This window comes from Neomonachus schauinslandi, chromosome 15 (assembly GCF_002201575.2).
Source record: "Neomonachus schauinslandi chromosome 15, ASM220157v2, whole genome shotgun sequence".
Taxonomy (NCBI): domain Eukaryota; kingdom Metazoa; phylum Chordata; class Mammalia; order Carnivora; family Phocidae; genus Neomonachus; species Neomonachus schauinslandi.
Window position 1 is genome coordinate 59,676,529 of NC_058417.1, and position 17,784 is coordinate 59,694,312.

Consider the following 17,784-nt stretch of genomic DNA (forward strand, 5'->3'; position numbering starts at 1 on the left):
CACCTGCTGGATTTCATGCAGAGGTGAAGTTCATCCATAGAGGATAGGACCACCAGGTGAAACGCGTCCCGTTGCTGCTGTCACCCCGATGGGCACTCAGTAGGCCTTGTTCTCTAGGACTTAACCTTTTGCAAAAGATACACTTCACACGCTTTTTTTTAAAAGATTTTATTTATATATTTGAGAGAGAGAGAGAGAGAGCATAAGCCAGGGGTAGAGGCAGAGGGAGAGGGAGAAGCAGACTCCCCACTGAGCAGGGAGCCCGATGTGGGGCTCGATCCCGGGACCCTGAGATCGTGACCTGAGCTGGAGTCAGACGCTTAACCGACAGAGCCACCCAGCCACCCCGTTCACACTCTTTTTTAAGAATTCTGCAAACACCCGGGTATAGTGAGTGGGGCTGCCTGGTTCTCTGCTTCTGTGCTGGCCTCCCCGCTGTGCGTGTGATGTGGCCAGTGGCCCTGTTGACTCTCCCAAAGGGGATCCAGTTATTGGTTCCTCTTCTGGCTTGACTGAAGTCACCTTTAGCAGGACTGCAGGCCCCATGGTGGGTCTTCCAGCTCCAGAATCCACTGGTCCCAGTGGGTTGCTTCTGGGACGTTTTGTCTACTTATTTGGTTGTTCCTCATTTGGTGAAGATGCAGGGTTCAAGTCTTCCCGTTTCTGGGATGGTCAGGGGAAGGTGCAGGTGGAGCAGGCTCTGCTGGAAGAGCATTTCTCTGTCCCTCTGGAGGCCCTCTGTCAGCTCCTGAGGGCTCAGTTGCCGTATCTTGCACTGGCCTTGTGTTCAGTGTCGTCCTCGTAGTGCTCAGAGATTACATTTCACCTCATTTTCCCTGCTGCCAAATAACTAGGACTCTGGAAGTAATGTCTTTATTCTGAGCTGGCCTCACTGCTTTGCCAAGAGGGCCAGCCAGTATGTAACCCTGGTCTTCACGGTGTGCAAGTCTGTCATGCTGTCCCCTTAGCAGTGACCAGAGTCAACTTTCAAGGGGGTGAGGCTTGGTGTGGGAGGTGGGCATGCTTGCAGAGCCCTGAAAGGTGGCACAGACCCTGAACCGGGAGGGAGGCGGCTGCCAGGCCACAGAGGTTGGCCAGGATGTGAGTCAGTGTCCCCAGCTGTGGTGAATGAAGGACCTTAACTTCTTTCTGAAGGCTGCTGTTGGGCTCTCTGAAGTAGTCTGTGGGTGTCACAGGCCAGCAGGATATGGCGTCCACATTCACTTCTTCAGCCTTTCACTCAACTTCTTTTCTACCCGTGGCCTTTTGAACATGTGGGCCTTGAACGTTTATACTCTAAGCTCTAAGTAGTACATGCACATTTCTACCTCATGACCCCTGCAGCCCCGTCAACAGGTCATGGGAAGACAGGGCAGCCGTGAACGCTCTTCTTGTGCTTGTGGCTGTGGCAGTCACGGACACTCTTCCTCTCGGGGGTCATGCTGTTTCGTGTGTTCTAGGCATTTAGAAATGGAAATCTTCGGATCATCCAGTTGCTTTGTGAGAAACATTTCCCGGTAGAGCCCAGTCCCTAATTTGACACTTAGGGAGCTAGATGTGATCCCTCCAGGTTGGACATGACAGAGCGTTGACAGCAGAGTGTGTGGGGAAGGGCCGGGCATGTGAGCATGCGGGGGCCTGGACTCGGAGAATGAGGCCCCCAGGTCTGCAGACAGGTGTGGGATGGTCCCCTGTCATTCTTGAGACACTTGAGAATTGGGCTCTTGGGCAGGTGCAGGTATCTAAATGCTAACCAGAGATGTGAAGCCTTAAGAGGGCAGTTACAGATGGGCCCTGAGTAAAGAGGTGGGGAGAGCCCCTTGATGGGGAGCTAGGAAACCAAGGGTGTCTGCAGGTTGGTGCTCGGTCACCAGGGCAGGGGTCCCAGCTGCATTCCGTTGGACTGGAGTGTGCTTGTTGGTCGCACACACACCGGGTCCAGAGTGACATCGTGACTCAGACTGCAGCAGTTGGCATTAACACCTTCTCAGCTGTCAGATTGGGCTTTCACATGGTTTAATTATTCATACAGTTAATTATTATTTTAACGTAGGCTCCATGCCCAGCGTGGAGCCCAGTGCGGGGCTTGAACTCATGACCCTGAGATCAGGACCTGAGCTGAAATCAAGGGTCGTACACTTAACTGACTGAGCTACTCAGGTGCTCTGCCTTTCACATATTTAAAAAGGATCTTTTTATAAAGAGTAAGGCTTGTTTCTTTTTTTAATTTATTTTATTGTTAATCTGAGTGCAGATTTCATATATATATTTTTTACTTTATGTGCTCTAGCTTCTCAAGCTGTGAGTATTAAGCCTCTGTGGAAGGTTCTGCCAGTGGAGGATCCCAGCCTGATGCTAGAAGGTGGGGGGCTGCCTGTGACCCAGGCTTCTCGCCATAGCTGTGGCTTATCCTCCTGGGCCAGCGTCTCTGGGGAGGTACCCGAGCAGCCATGGTTTACATTCTGGAGCACCAGAGGTCATTCTGATGATAGCCAGGGCTGGGATTACCACCTGAGAACTTGTTGGCAGTGTTGAATTGAAAGAATGATACAAGGTATCTGCAGGGAGAGAGGAGTGCAGACACCCAAGTCTTATCATAAAAAGCTGTGCTCCCAGGGGCTCCTGGGTGGCGCAGTCGGTGAAGCATCTGACTCTTGGTTTCGGCTCAGGTTGTGATCTTGGGATCGTGAGATGGAGCCCCGTGTCAGGCTCTGCGCTTTAGTGTGGAGTCTGCTTGAGATTCTCTCTCCTACTCCCTCTGCCCTTCCCGCTTGTGCTCTTTCTCTCAAATAAATAAATAAATCTTTAAAAAAAAAAAAAAAAAGTTGTAGGACACCTGGGTGGCTCAGTTGGTGAAGCATCTCCCTTTGGCTCAGGTCATGATCTCAGGGTCCTGGGATCGAGTCCTGCCTCGGGCTCTCTGCTCAGCAATGAGTCTGCTTCTCCCTCTCCCTCTGGGATCTCTCTCGCTTTTGCTCTCTCTCAAATAAATAAATAAAATCTTAAAAAAAAAAAAATTGTGCTCCTAAAGGTGATGTTTTTGCACCCCGAGGTTATGGACTGAGCAGTGCCCTGCTCTGAAATCATGCACAGTCTGGGAAGAAGGCTCGGCCCACCTGAGATCTCTGGACCCTCTGGGGCTTGGATGGCATGGACTCACCCAGCCTGCATCCAGGGAGTCCCTCAGCGGTTGGCACGTCCTTCCAATGGGAACCTCAGAGGGCAGGTGGGAGGTGGCCGTGGAGGAGGATCGGAGGACGTGTAGCGGGGCACAGCTGGGCACAGGAGGGCTCCAGGAACAACTCTGTGCGTTCTGGGCCCTGACCAGCGAAGCCTTTGTGTGTGTCAGTGGGCAGCCCTGGTCCCCTCTGTGTAAGCTCATTGCCGGGTGAAGTGGCCGGACGGTGTTGTCCGCAGAGCCAGACTGGCAGGAAACGGCACTTGTACACTCTGAAGGGTTAGTGTGCAGAAGCAGGGAGGGGCTTTTGCTTATGTTCTGTCTCAGTGTGGGTATGTTTCAGTTGATTTTATTTTATTAGAGAGCGAGAGCACAGCAAGGGGGAGCGGCAGGCAGAGGGAGAAGCAGGCCCCCGCTGAGTGGGAGCCCGTTGTGGGGCTCGATCCCAGGTTCCTGGAACCATGACCTGAGCTGAAGGCAGACGCTTAACTGACTGAACCACCCAGGCATCCCTCAATTGATTTTTTTAAAAAGAAAAATGTGGGATTATCTCTTAAAATAGGAAAAAGATCCTCCTCAGGTTAGTTTACAGTACAGTCCACAAAAAGTGACATTTAAAAATTCTTTTTTTAAAAAAAGTGCTCTTCTGATGTCTTTAATTAAGTGTCTGAAGTTTGTGTTTTCAGCGATGTGATGGTAAAATGGTAGAATGTGTTGAGCCCAAGGTTACTTGAGGGCCACCGGACAGACAGCAGACTTTTGGGATAGTCTAGGCAGGTGTTCCTGTAGAAGGTGCACCTGCTTGCCCCGCCTCGTGGAAACCACCCAGCGATCAGACTGGCACTTGCTTTGACATTTGGCCCCTTCCTTAACCCTCCTGGCAACCAGGGGACTGGAGGGAGGGATGAGGTGCCAGAGCTTACCTGGAGGATGCCTCGAGGCATAGGTGACGAGGAGCCCATGGCCTTGAAGGTCAGCGATCGGGCTTCATGGCGTGTTCTGTGTCATGGCCACACCTCCCTAGTGCCTGCCTCTACCCCACGGGTGGGCTGGGGAGTTCTGCTGGGGGTACTGCTGTCGGGGGCCTTGTGGGGGTGTCACCGGGGTGGGGAGTGCTGTGAGGAGCCAGAAATCTCACTGCCTGGAAGTGAGCACTGTTGCTGTTTTGGCTCATAGGGGCCCCGAGTGAGCAGCAGTCCCTCAGTGTGATGCTTGCAGTCTAGTCCTGGGCTCAATGGGGGCTGCCACCCTGCGTCTTGTGGTGGATGAAGTGTCCCTACCTCCCGTGAGTTAGAGAAGGGCCTGGCGCTGAGCGTACTGATCATCATCAGAATTCAGTACGTGGGTCACAGTACAGTGTCTCACTGAGGTTACGGGTGTTCTCCTGTCGTGAGACTCTGTCTTGGATGGCAGCGTGAATTGTGTTGCGTGCTCTGGTTTGGTTTAACCCTCCATTCTCATTAGCATGGGTTTCCTTCTGCGTTACAAACCGTGGCTGCACTCAGGACAACTTGGAGACGCCTCCCAGGAAGCACCCGGCACCAGGTGGGGATCTGAGGCCACACTGAGGTCACGTGACTGCTGGGTCACGCTCTAGACTCCGTGTGAGGGGCTTTGCACACAGAATGGTGCCTTGTAGCATGTCTTTGGGGTCAAGGGCCCAGCAGTGGGGTAGCTGGTTCAGGGTCAGCCTGTAGACGTTCCACCCACGGCCTCTCACCTGCTGCGTCAACATGTGTGTCTGGGGATTACTGTTGGCCATCAGGTGTGCTGACCCTTTCTCTTCGACTTCATCTTCTCTAAGTTGGAGTGCTCATAGTTCTGGGCGCGTGTGAGCTCTTCACATGTAGTGGCCACTGTGGGACACTTACTCACCTTTGTTACCTGCTTTGGTGTGTTGATCTGTTGAGGTCACATCACTTTATACAGTAACATCTGCCAGTCACTTCCTTCGGATTTCTTCCGTCCTTAGAAATTTGTTCCCCATCCTGAGAATAGACAACATTTGCCTGCCTTTTTCTTCTAGTCATGTTATGGTTTCATTTTAGAAACATTTTGAGATCTCCCATCATTGGGGTTTCTCTGGTGACTTCTGTTCATTAGCGAGTTCTGCACGTCACGGGTGTCTGGGTAACGCTGGTCGACCTGTGTTCATTGTGCAGTCGGCATGGGGAGTGTGCGGAGCTGGAGACACCAGCCCAGTTCCAGGGCCGATGGGGGCTTGTGGCTCCCCACTCTTGCCCTCCAGCCTTGCACCACGTGGTTCGCGTTACAGCTGGACCGTAGGTTGAAATACGTGCCCGGCCGAGCCCCCGTGCTGCCCTCCTTGTCGGAGCTCTCGTGATCTGACCTCACTGGTTTTCTTACTACTTTGTCAGCGTCCCCGCTTCGCCTCGCACCCTTGGCGTATCGTGTGGAGGAGGTGCTGTGCTGCCCTTGAGCAGGGCGCCTCCTGTGAAGCCTGGACTTCCATACTGCCCGTCAGGTGGCGATGGTGTTGGGAGTCGGGCCTTTCCTTGCATCCCTTCCCACCCCTGCCCCCACCGGCCACCCCGGACGAGCAGCGGAGGCCCTCCCAGCCAAGCCTGTTTGCGGTCCTGGCGCCCCCTGGAGCCCGCTGCGCCCGCCGCCAGCCCTGGAACGGCCAGACGGCGCCCACTTCTGCAGCCGCTCCCGTTCAGCAGTGTCGCCTCCAGGGAGCTCGCGGTCCGCCTTGTTGGCTTTCTCAGCCAAGTTTCCTGAGGTTCATCGGCTGGTTGTGTGTATCTCCAGGTTGTTCCTTTTTCACCAGTGGATAGTACTCTGCGGCGCGATGTTCATTTACACATTCACCCACTGAAGGGCGTGGGCGTGGTTTCCGGGGTTTGGGGATGGTGAACGAAGCTGCTGTGGGCATTCGTGGCAGCTGCCGGTGTGGAGGTGGGTCTTCGTTTCTCTGGGGTAAATGCTGAAGCGTGGACTCACTGGGCCATGCAGTATGTCCACTTCTTGCCATTTATTTATTTTTGTGATGATGGAAATATAGTTGACATACAAGGTCACATTATGCAACTTCTTTTTTTTTTTTTTTTTTTAAAGATTTTATTTATTTATTTGAGAGAGAATGAGAGACAGAGAGCACGAGAGGGAAGAGGATCAGAGGGAGAAGCAGACCCCCTGCCGAGCAGGGAGCCCGACGCGGGACTCGATCCCGGGACTCCAGGATCATGACCTGAGTCGAAGGCAGTCGCTTAACCAACTGAGCCACCCAGGCGCCCTACATTATGCAACTTCTAATGGAACAGATAAAGAGGCAATCAGAGAGTTGAGAAAGTATTTTGTTTTAATGTTTTCAGACAAGTCATTTTGAAAAATTCAGTTTGAAAACATAGTCCCCACTTTCTAAGGAACAATTCTGTGGGCAGTTTGGATGGTTTGGGGACAGTGCAGACCTGGGCCGGCAGTGTCCTGGAGAGCTTGGGGGCAGCCCCGGTGTCCCCAAATTCCTCATGACCTGTGACATGGATTTAATCTGAGGCTCTAGCTGTTTGACTTTCTGAATTGTTCTCAGGGGAAGCGCGGGTCTGCCATGGGCTCAGTGTCGTTTGGGCGCTGTGGGCAGCAGGAGCTACCCTTGATAGTGGGGGGTCGGGCATGCTCAGTGGGAGAGTAGGTGCTGCTTGTCCTTTGCCGCAGTCTTGCTTTGTGATTGTATTGTTTCAGAAGTTCTTGCCCCCAGGTAAGACTGTGGGCTCCTGTCTTGAGACCGTGCGTTCCTCGTTTCTCTTGTGGCTAGTGTGCATTGTGAAGATGGTGGCGTCCACTCAGCTTGGACTGTGTGCTTCCCACGGTGCCCACTGAAGGAGCATCTGTTTGCAGCCTCATGACAGACGCACCTCGGCTCTCAGCCGCGCACCGAGGGCGGTGGTAGATGGGGAAGATGCGTGGGAAGGTTTGCAGGCCCGCACGGCCCTGTGACTTTCCCGTGGAACGGGAGCGGGCTCCGTGGGTGCTCCCACTGGGGCAGGGAGGGTGGAGCCAGGCGGTGCATGGGCCAGGCGCTGACCCCCAGCAGCTCTCCCAGTGTCGTGGGCTGGGGTCTCTCACCAGCCAAGGCAAGGCCAGCACACAAGCCTTACTTCCCCTCTGTGTGGAGTGGCCAGTGCTTGCCTGCAGGCCAGCCAAGGCCTTGGGGCAGGTTTTCAGAAATGTCCTGTGGGAACTGGAAACCAGAATGTCTGTGGAACTAGATATTCTGTCCGTCATTTCCTCTTGCCCCCTAGCACATTCAGCACTGGCTTCTTTTCTGAGCAAGTTGGACTGCATTTCTGAGGAAGGTATGATGGCTGTACTGGCGGCTGGAGTGGAAGTCTGTGGTGTTGTGCACACCTGCTTCTGGGGAGACCGTGCTCTCCCTGGGTCTGCGTGAGGCTCTGCATGCAGCCGCGGCGTGTGATGGGGCGGCACGGCCTGCTGCATCCCTGGGAGGAGTCCCCTCAGTGCCTCCTGGACACTCGGCTCCATGCAGCGAACGCCTTCAGTGAGGAGTTTGCTTTTTAAATTAGTGTAATTTGTGACTTACCAGAAGATGTAACTTCTGTGCTGGTTGTGTGATGGTTTCTTTTATGGATGCATGGTTTCTACTTCTGCAAGGAAGGCCCCGGTCCCTGCTGCCCCCCGGGTGCACACTGTGCAGGCCCCGCAGTGGGGCCGTGGGACGCTGGGGGTTAAGTTGTTTCTCTCACCTGGAGGCTGCTTTGTCCTTAGGCGGTTGGTGTTAGACAAATGACATGCTGTCTAGAGAGAAGGGTATTTAAATTACATTGCAAGACTCTGGGTTGCCAAAAGGAAGCCCTCTGGGGAATCTTATATATTTGACATGCATTTGCAGTGTGTAATTGGAACCATGAGAAAGGTTTTTGTTCAAAGCTGTTGAAGAGTTTCCTTATTTTAAACCTATTGAATCTAGAAAGAGTGGTTAGATTTTGAACTTTTTCTCTGATAATGACTTCTTATAAGTTTGGGTTAATGACTGTTTCTATTCCATATACCACCACGTCCCCCCAGGCTTTGTGGGAGCTTGTTTGGGGGCCCCGCGTGGCCGCTGAGGTTGGTCTGTCTCTTACACACAAGAGGCTGGAGGGTGCCCGGAGTCTGGTGGCCACAGCGACCCTGCCCAGCCCCCTGCACCCTGAGGTCGCTGCTCTTGGTGCCACCTTGGGATGAATCGGAGCTGACAGGACCACGTTTTCAATTTTCTTGTTAAAGAAATCCACTGTCTGACTTTTTCTCCTCTGAACTGTTTTACTTTCTGCAAATCAGATTTCCCTTCCAGTGATCATGAGGGGAATGTCCCCACCGTCTTCTCTGTGGGCCCTTGTCCAGCATCGAGGCCCTTGTTGGTTGCTGGCAGCCACTTCTTTACCTGCACTGGAGGGTGAGCCGCTGATGTCTGTTGCCGGTGTTAGGGAGGGCTCATCAGAGGCTTCTGAGCAGAATGACAGATTCAAGACTTCGAAGACATCTGTGCCAAGGACTTGGGTGGAGCTTGGCTAGGTGTCCACACGGGTGGGTGCTGCTGGTGGGAGGCCCCTCAAGGCCCGGGCAGCATGGGCCTCTACTTCTCTGACCTGTTTCTGCCGGAGGACAGAGTCCAGTACCTGCATGTCGTCAGACACGGCACGTGGGCGTGTGTGGGTGCTGGGGATAAAGTCAGGGTGTGTGTGTGTGTGGGGGGGCAGTCACTGTGGCCTGTGTTCCCCACTGGTCTGCTATCCCTGTCCTGTAGGGCTGAGCCTGAGTGCCAGCACTCAGAGGCTGACCTTTCCCCACTCCTGGAGACAGTGGGCCAGGTGGACCAAGTTTGGACCCGCTAACTAGACTGGCGATTTGCCCAACAATGTTGGTCAGACCGTGACATGGTCTAGGTGCAAGCTGTGGTGGAGGCCCATTAGTGGGATACTGACTGACCTCACTGGCCAACAAAGTGACGCTTTGGAGAACCATCCCACTCTCACTTGGGGGTCAGACCTGGGGGTGTGATGGGAGTGACCTCAAGGTCGAGCAGACCTGGGGTGGGTGTTGTGTCCATGTGGAGGTGGGCTTCTTGCAGGTGGCACTGAGCAGTCCTGAAGTCAATATCCACAGCACTGGCCACTGTCACTCCTAGTTGTCTGTCTTGAAATTGATTTTGTCCAGTGGACCGGTAAATTGGGACTCAGCAGTTAGCATCCAGATTCCCCCCAGGCTATAGAATTGCTGAACGGCCTTACCCGGAGCTGTCTGGGTGGCTGAGCTACAGTGACGGTCTTAGGGACCCTGGTGTGGCAGTCATACTGCCTTTATGTGGTGCTTTCCTCCTGAAGGTGCCACAGCCTATTAGTTTTGACGTCCGTTGGACCGCGAATGGGCTGTCCTGTTAGCGTGGAAAGTGAATGTGAATGACACTAGAAAACTAGGAGTAGTTCCAGGTGACCCGGAATTTTTCCAGGCAGAACCACTGAAGACCCATTTTAAACATTACAGAGTTGGTTTAGTTCAAGATAATAATTTAAAAATCACTAATTGGATTTAACTGCTTTATCTACAGCAGCTGTGATAGTGCTCTCTCGTTTGCTTTGGCACTTGTACATGCTCCGTGAGTCTTAACTGTAATCTTCATTAGACATTCACGAGGACTGATGGGTGTTCTTTCAGAAAACCGAGCTTAGTTTCTGGTGTGCTGAGATGGAGGCAGAGCCTGCTCAGCAAAGTTTGCCTGGCATGGAGAAGGCTCCAGGGCCTTTGCAGGGGGGAGAGGCAGCACTCCAGTGTGGCCTAGAGAGATGCAAGGCATGGGGGTGCTGGGACCTCTTGAGAGGGAGCCCCGGGAGCCACCTGGGCAGCCTGCTGTGCTCTGAAGTGAGGAGAGAGGGTGGTGGTGTGGCAGTGATGGGGAGGGGCTGGGCAAGAATGGGGTGAGGAGTGGCGGGGTCCTCACTAGAGGTGTGGCTGCTGTGGGCAGGGTGGGCCTCGGCTCGACGGGGATGTGAGGAGGGGCGGCTGTGGGATGACCACCATGCCCTGAGCTGTGCCCCCAGAAAATGGTGTGTGTGGCCTCTGACTGAGGTGGGACACACGGGGGAGAGAGGCCCAGTTTTCTGCCGTTGTGGCATTTGAGGGGCACGTCCCACATGGGCTGTCCTGTTGCCGCTCGCTTGAGGAAATGAGAACTCGGCAGGAGGGTGGGCTCCAGGTTTGGGGTCCTTGGCGTGCTCGGTGTTGGTGCCCGGGCACCCTGTGCTCCATGGGACAGCTAGTGCAGGTGCCCTTGATTCGTCCCATCTTCTCTCCTGGCTGAGAGGGGTGTAAATGCTAACACCATGTGTTTGAGCTTTTTGTTTGTTAATTTATTTTGGAGTATACTTACGTAATTTTAAGTAAATTTTTGTTAATCAAACATCCTTAGATGCAGAAAGGCAGAGGGGAAATTTGTGTTTGATATTCACAGTCCTACTGTTGTTTCTTTTGATTTTTTGCCCAAGGCTATTTCTAGGTCCCTTTTCCTGGAAGATAATTTCTAGGGTGATAGTTACATGTTCAGGAAATTGCTGCTTCATTTTTCTTAAACCCCGACCTGGAGCATCTTCTCAGACCATGTGCATGTAACCTTGCTAGTCTTCTTGTTAGACATTAGGGATGGTGTGAGGTATACCGTGAGGGGCTTGCGACGGCGCCCGAATCCTGGGCGGGCCCTGGCACACATGTGCGCAAGGGGCTGAGGCTGGTCCCCTCTTGTCCTGCCTTTGGGTCACATGGTGCGCTGGCTTTTAGCTTCATTCTTTCTTCTGTCAGTGGTTGATCCCTGTCGTCGTCCCCGTACCCGTTGACTGCACAAATGTGTGATGCTCGTCTGCAGCAAGCACCTGCCCCGGGGTGGGACACTACTGCGTCAGCGACGTGTGACCTGAGGTGTGAGGCTGCTGGAACACAGGAGGCTCTGGCCGTGTGCGCTGATAGAATGACACGCTCCCCCCTCCGACCTCCTGCAGCTGATCGCCCCTCAGGGTGTGGGCCGTGTCCCCCGCCCTTCTGCTGTCGGTCCTGCAGTGGCCGGGGTCGGATGCTGTTCGCTGGGAGTGGTTATGCTCAAGCGCCACCAGTGCCTGGGAGCGGGGACATGCGGTCACTCCGTCTCCTCTGGGAACAGATGCTCACTGGTTTCTACTTTCAATGCTTTCTAAACACCAGGGTGAGCTGTCAGTGGGCTTTATGGCAGCATCGTTGTTGGTTTGGATCAGTGAATTGGGACTTAGAGCATGGCCTTTCAGAAAATCCCATTTAGTGTGACTTCTAAAAAAAGTTAATATTCTGTTTTTGAATTGCAAATTAAAGTTTTTTCTTAGGCTTTTTTTCTATCACATTTTCTTATTATAATCATTTTAAGAGGCTTTTAAAAAATTGGCTCATTCATAACATTAATTAAATTCTCTTATATTTTTTAAGTCCTATGCATGAATGCAACATACTTTACTTTCTTTTGAAGTAGTTTACATATCTTAATAAACAGACTCTTCCCAAGTACTTGAAATATATGAATCTAACAAATATAACAGATAAATATGCAAAAATTTTAGCTCCTTTATTTAAACATTCCAGTACTTTTACCACGTATCTTAAAATTCTCTAGTATTTTTACATCAGAAATCACATGTGCAGTATTAAATTACTCATTTTAATGGAGACAGAAGGATAATCTGTTATGGACTTCAAATTATTCATATATTACAGATATTTTAGATAATTAAATCTATCTTGATTATTCCTAAAGTTAACACAGAGGTGGCCCTGGGCTTGATTTACTTTGTCATCCTGGCTCTCGGTTCTGAAACGGAGGGACTTAAGGCCCCTGCATCCCGGGGTTCTCCTCCCCGAGGTTGCTCATTAGGCGCTACCTTCTGGCCAGAAGGAGAGGCGGTCTCACTTCTGTGGTCCCCGTGGCCGGCAGGACCCAGGCATCTCTGTGCCGATCTGAACCCACTTTCACTTGTTCGTGTCACTGTGGGCAGCTCCTGATTTGAGCTGGCGGACTGCTCTTTTCCTTCCACACGCTTGCTTTCTGACCAGATGGCTTTGGGTTGGACCGCGCCTGCCTCTGGTGCCCGTACTCACCGTCTCTGTCTCCTGCCCAGTTGTCCCTGTGATCCTGAAGGCGCTGACCTATGAGGAGAAGCGGGGTTCCTGCAGCGTGGGCACCAACGTCAGAGACGCCGCCTGCTACGTGTGCTGGGCCTTCGCGCGTGCCTACGAGCCCCAGGAGCTGCAGCCCTTCGTGGCCGCCATTTCCAGGTAGAGTCTGGCAGAGTTGTGGTGGGGTCAGATGCGCCGCTGGGGTTTTCCCTGGGATCGCAGCCTCCTGACAGCACTGTGCACGAGAAGCAGCCAGTGGGGCACTTTTCCCATAAGAAGTAGGCATTAGTGAGCCGATGATATAATTTTAAGGGTGATCTATAGAAAAGAAGCAGCTCAAGAGTGGAGTTCCTTTTTTGTGGGTAAGTGTTTAGGAGGAATGCTCTAGAGGCTTTGGCTGGCCTGTGGCTAGCAGATCCTTAGATAAAGGGGATCGGTGTTTTGGATGGTGTGGAAGAAGCACAGGAGGGGAGCTCGTGACTCGATCAGATCAGCTGTGTTTCTCAGTGTGTATGTGTGTGTTCTGTTGAGAGACATTCTGGAACTTCACTGCCATAGCCTTCACCTTGGAAGGAGTCCCAGGGAAGCCTCAGCAGCACGGCAAGAAGAAGCTGCTTTTATTGAGGGGGCTGCGTTTTGTCCAGCCTTAATTTTCAAATTTTTATGGACTTGCCCTTGAAATTCACTTGAGGCAACGTTTATTAGCATGCTTCATCGTCAGTGCCTTTGGAACGAAAATCAGCACTCTAGAGGTTGTGAGGTAGGGACAATATATTTTCTCTGGTTTCCTGGTGAAAGAACTAAAACCGGCTGGCGCGTGACCCCACCAGAACCCTGTGTGGACTGCAGCATGCCCGGGCTCCTGAGCGCACGTCCAGGCTCCTCAGCCCTTGGACTTCTGCTGTGTGTGCCTAGCTGAGCCTCCGGAAGGTGTCTCAGCACCTGTGACGTCATGTCCCACTTTCCTGATCTGATGTTTTTTTGCTTGGGAAAAGTGCAAAACAGATGTGTTCCCAGTAGAGTGGATTTTTAAGTTAATTTTTGTACTCTGATTTGTTACTCTGTCTTTGGACTGAAATAAGTTTCTTTGATTTGAAGAATGTCAGGTCTCCACTTCTTGTGGTTTAAGTAGCCGGGGAGGGGCACTGAGTGCGGTGGCAGCCTCTGTGTTAGTCACAGGTGAAATACTTACCTGGCAACTTTTACTAGGAAACGGATTTCAGAATGGTGCTCGGGTCGTGGAAGCTCCTTCCCACAGCTCTTGAGGAGATGCCGCCCTGAGGTTTGTGCGTGAGACCCTGCAGGTCTTAACATCTGCCTCGGGTGTCCCTGGGCGCCCACAGGAGCTGCCAGCCTGCCCAGCAGGCAGCAAGCTCAGAGGTCAGCCAGGGTCTCGGCTCCTGCAGCTCCTCTGTGTGGGTGCAGAGGGATTGGGGACTGGAGCATCACTCTGTTCTCACTGGTGTCCCCTGTCTCCAGGATTTGAGGGCCAGGAAAGTGGCCTCAGGCCTGTTTACCGTCTGTGATGTGCGGCTGGAGCCTCCATCGCTCAATCTTGACTCTCACATCAAAGTGAAGCCTCCAGAGGAGCCTGAGGATTCTGATCCCTGTTGAGGGAGATAAAGTGCTTCCGAGGAAGTCATAAAGAGACCTGGCTCCTCCTAGCCGCGTCCACCTGGGGAAGTGCAGGGCGGAGCAAGAGGGCTGTGGTCTGCAGAGATGTTGTCCTGCAGAACAGCTGGCCTGAGGCCAGGAGGCCCAGGGGGCAGAGGGAGGCTGCCTGCACCGGCGTCCCTCACTCGCCCATGCCCGCGGCTGGTGGTGGATCCTCAGGGGGCAGCGAGGGCCAGGCTGCTTGGGGAGACTCTGCCAGCTCCCGGGTCCTGCCTGCGCCTTGTCCCCCACTGGCCACCTGCTGCCCTTGCTCTCCACTGCACTGGAAACTGGCTTGAGGGAAGGCACTGCCTGCTGCTTTCTTGCCCCTCAACTTTTTGGAAGTTCTTCTGTAACTAGAGAATGAAAGCAAAAAACGTACTCGTTGTTGACGTCAGTCACGGTCAGTCAAACTTGTTTAGGTTGGTACTGTCTCGTGCTGTGAGGTCTGGGTAGGGGCTGTGGTTCTTCCCATTTCATCGAGGACGAACAAGGGACAGTGCTCAGGACACTTGCCCAGAGTCTCGCAGCAGACAGGTGCTGGGTCAGGCGTGTGCTGGAGGCGGATGCCGAGGCCCAGCTCTGCACGAGGGCGCAGCCTGCCTCTTTGCTAAGTCCCGACAGTCTTCTGGGCAGCAGACACGCATCACTTCAAGGGGATCTGGCTCCTTATGTGGTTGTTCCCATTTCAGAGTGCAAACAATCCTAACACACGTGTTTTTCACTTTAACATTTATCTAAGAGCTGTAAGCTTCACAGGAATCTGTGTCCCTGCTTTCTCCAGGGACCCTCTTTGGTCCAGCCTGATGGGAGAAAGCAGGGCCCAGGGCTAAATGGTTGCCAAAGGAAATGGGACCGGAGTGAGGCTTTGCTCACCTGGAAAGCAGGAGCTCTCCATGTCCAGAGCCATACAGAAGGATGAGTGGCCATCACGCACACCATTCTGTACTTCAGGGAAAACTTCTTACGGCACCATGGGGTCCCGACCCTAACGTGTGGGCCCAGGGTTCTCGGCCAGGGCTCTGGGCTTTTGGAAGGGAGGCTTTTCTAGCCACAGGCAACTTTGCTTTATGCAACTTCAGAGTTTATTGTTGCTACTGGTCTCTGATATTATGAAGCAAAATGTCAACAAATGGGAAGACGTTGATAAATGTTAAGCCTGGCCTTAGCGTGGCATGGGTGTAGAAGTCGGGGGTCAGCCTGAGTCTGTGGGTCCCAGGTATGGGCAGGTCACAGGCCCCTGGACGCTTGGACCAGCCTGCTGGTGGCCTGCACAGTGACCAGTGAGCTCTTTTCTCCGGAGTGTGCTTCCTGTACAAAGCCTCTAAATGTTTAGAGGCAGAGGGGCACCAGCATATCTTACTCCAGGGTCACCGTCCGTTATTTAGAAAAGGAAAGACAGGCTTGGGGTCCAGTGAGCTGGCTCTGCACCATGAGAGGGTCCCAGTCTCTCGACTCACTTCCTGGTAGGTGACACTTGGCAGAGGGCTTTGAAGGGACCAGTGACTGCACCGGTCAGTCTGCCCGGGTCAGTCTGCCCACGTTGGAGTTAGCGTGGCTTTGCAGACTATCTGTTGCAGAGAGGGTGGAGCTGAGCCCCTTCTTTGGGGGTCTCATTGGGGGGGGGTCTTGTTGGGCCCCACCATGTGTCTGGGAAGCGCAGCTTCTGTCTGGGGGTGTTGGGGAGGGTGTAAAGGTGGGTGTTAAGAACACTGACCTTTCTGAGCTGGGATTCATTTTGAGCGACTCACTGAGCATGAAGGACCAGAGAGCAGTGACTGTGGCAGGGGCCAGCGTCTGTCCTCAGAAACTCCCTGGGTTCCAGCGTGTCCTTCGATCTCAGAGAGGTTGGGTTCTCACTCCCTGGGCATGCCCAAGTAATCGCTGGGATCACACACATGGACACCAGTAGCTAGCAGGGGGGCTGGAGGCTCCTGGTTCATCGCCTTCCTGATTTCTCCTAATTTACCTGGGAGTTTCTGTGAAAAAGGCCCCCTCTTGTCCCCTCTCCCTGTGCCCATCCCAGGATTGGATGGGCCCTTTGGAGCCGCGCCCAGCAGGCTTTTGGGCCAGTTTGGCAGGTTCTGAGGGAACCTGTGCTCCAGCTCTTCCCGTCCATCTGGACTGCGGGCATCCGGGGGCGGGAGGGCGGGCTGGGAGGTGAGTCATGGTGCTGGGGAGCCTGGTGGACGCTGCCGGCGCGCGCCTCCCTGCCCCAGGAGTATCGGTTGGGGTGTGTCCTTCAAGACCTGCCTCCGTCGGATTGTAATAAGTGACCACATTTTAATTGTCAGCTTTTAAACCCATTAATCCTGGCTCATGATAAAACCGAGATACCTTTAATTGTACTTTCACAAACTCTCCAGTGGATCCTGCAAAAGTAGACAGTTGAGATCAGAATGTAATTGTGGAAATGAAGTAGGAATGCCTGATGAAAGGACCTGGGGTGGTAGTAACAGTGAGAAGGGGGCCTGGGCTCAGGGCAGATGCCCAAGGAGAGGGTCAGTCTGTGGCCCTCATCTCCTCGGAAGGCCGTGAGACAGGCTCACCTCCCGAAGGAACGTGGAGGTTCTCTCCCTCTTGGTGAATATGCACCAACCCTCTCTGTCTTAACAAATATCAGAAAGGCAGTTTTTAGGTAGATTTATTCCTGTTTTGAAATGGTCAGTTTAAAAAACCCGTTTTTCTTAAGCATTATACACAGATTAAGAGGCCGAGTAATTATTTTGTGGAAAAGTAAATAGGCCTTCCTGAAAAGCCACTTGTAATTTAGGAACAGTGAAACACAAAGTTAAAATGGCCCAAATGGTTGTGTGTTATCCGTAAAATGCCTTCTCACCAGTCATCAGAAGCTAATTTGCAAGAAGAAAAAGAAAAAGGAGCCGGCTGTTGCCCGCATCACCTTCTAGTGATTTCCTCACCTGAAACTCTTTTGTAAGCCCCTGTTGACATCAGCGCCGCCGCCGCCGGGCCCTCCTGCGCCAGCGCCCACTCGGCCTGTGGAGCAGGCCCAGCAAGCAGCTTGCAGCGTGGGCAGGGCCTGGGGATTGAGAGTCCCAGATCTCTTCCTCGAGGGCAAGATTGTTCTGAAAAATCAGGAAATGGCAAGCATTGCTCAAAGCTACGTCTTGTTCTCACTCAGCGTTTCTTAATGGCAGACTTCCAGAAGGAAGATAACCCTTTTGTTCTTCAAGAAAAGTTAAATGGTGGTTAGTGACCAGAGTGCGCTTACTTGTCCGCCTGGTAAACACCACTCAGCCTCCACTGTGGCTCTGCTGGGACATAAAAGTGCCTTAGAAGTTTCTGGTGTTTTACCACCTTGTTAACTGGTGTGAGCTTTGCTTCTACGACTCAGGGAAGGAAGATTGAGTCATGGGCAGGTCCTGCATTTTACTCAAAAAATAATGTGATTTGCACTTTCAAACAGTATGGATGGATAATAAACAATTAGTCTGGTGTTGATCTATAAAGTTCCTCTACTTCAGAATGACAGAATGAGTGTTACTTAGGGTAAAAACAGTGTATTTTGCTTTTTTTTTTTGGGCTATAAAGCATTCTACAGGCTAACAGAAATTGAGTTTGGGGTGGGATGTGCTCTTCGCCGTACCCACTGAAAACCAGGTGCCTGGGGCTCAGTGCAGGTGAGGCATGCAGCTCCCCCCGGCGCAGACAAGAAAGAAAAGTCCCTTTCTGTTTGACACGGACCACTTCTCTGTGTTGGGAAATCCTGGTAAAGTATCATATGGGCTCCTCCAGCGAAAGCAAACAGGTGAAGGCACCGGAGACACGTACCAGCCCGACTGAGG

General features: G+C 52.7%; 1 protein-coding gene across 3 annotated transcripts in view; it reads left to right on the top strand.

The window, feature by feature from the left end:
• TBCD (tubulin folding cofactor D) overlaps positions 1–17,784 on the top strand; it is a 163,258-nt gene that overhangs the window by 79,031 nt on the left and 66,443 nt on the right. For all 3 annotated transcript variants that reach the window (XM_021680873.2, XM_021680875.2, XM_044921416.1), the window contains one exon: positions 12,328–12,484. In XM_021680873.2, the coding sequence (XP_021536548.2) occupies positions 12,328–12,484 (157 nt within the window). The remainder of the gene's footprint in view (positions 1–12,327; positions 12,485–17,784) is intronic.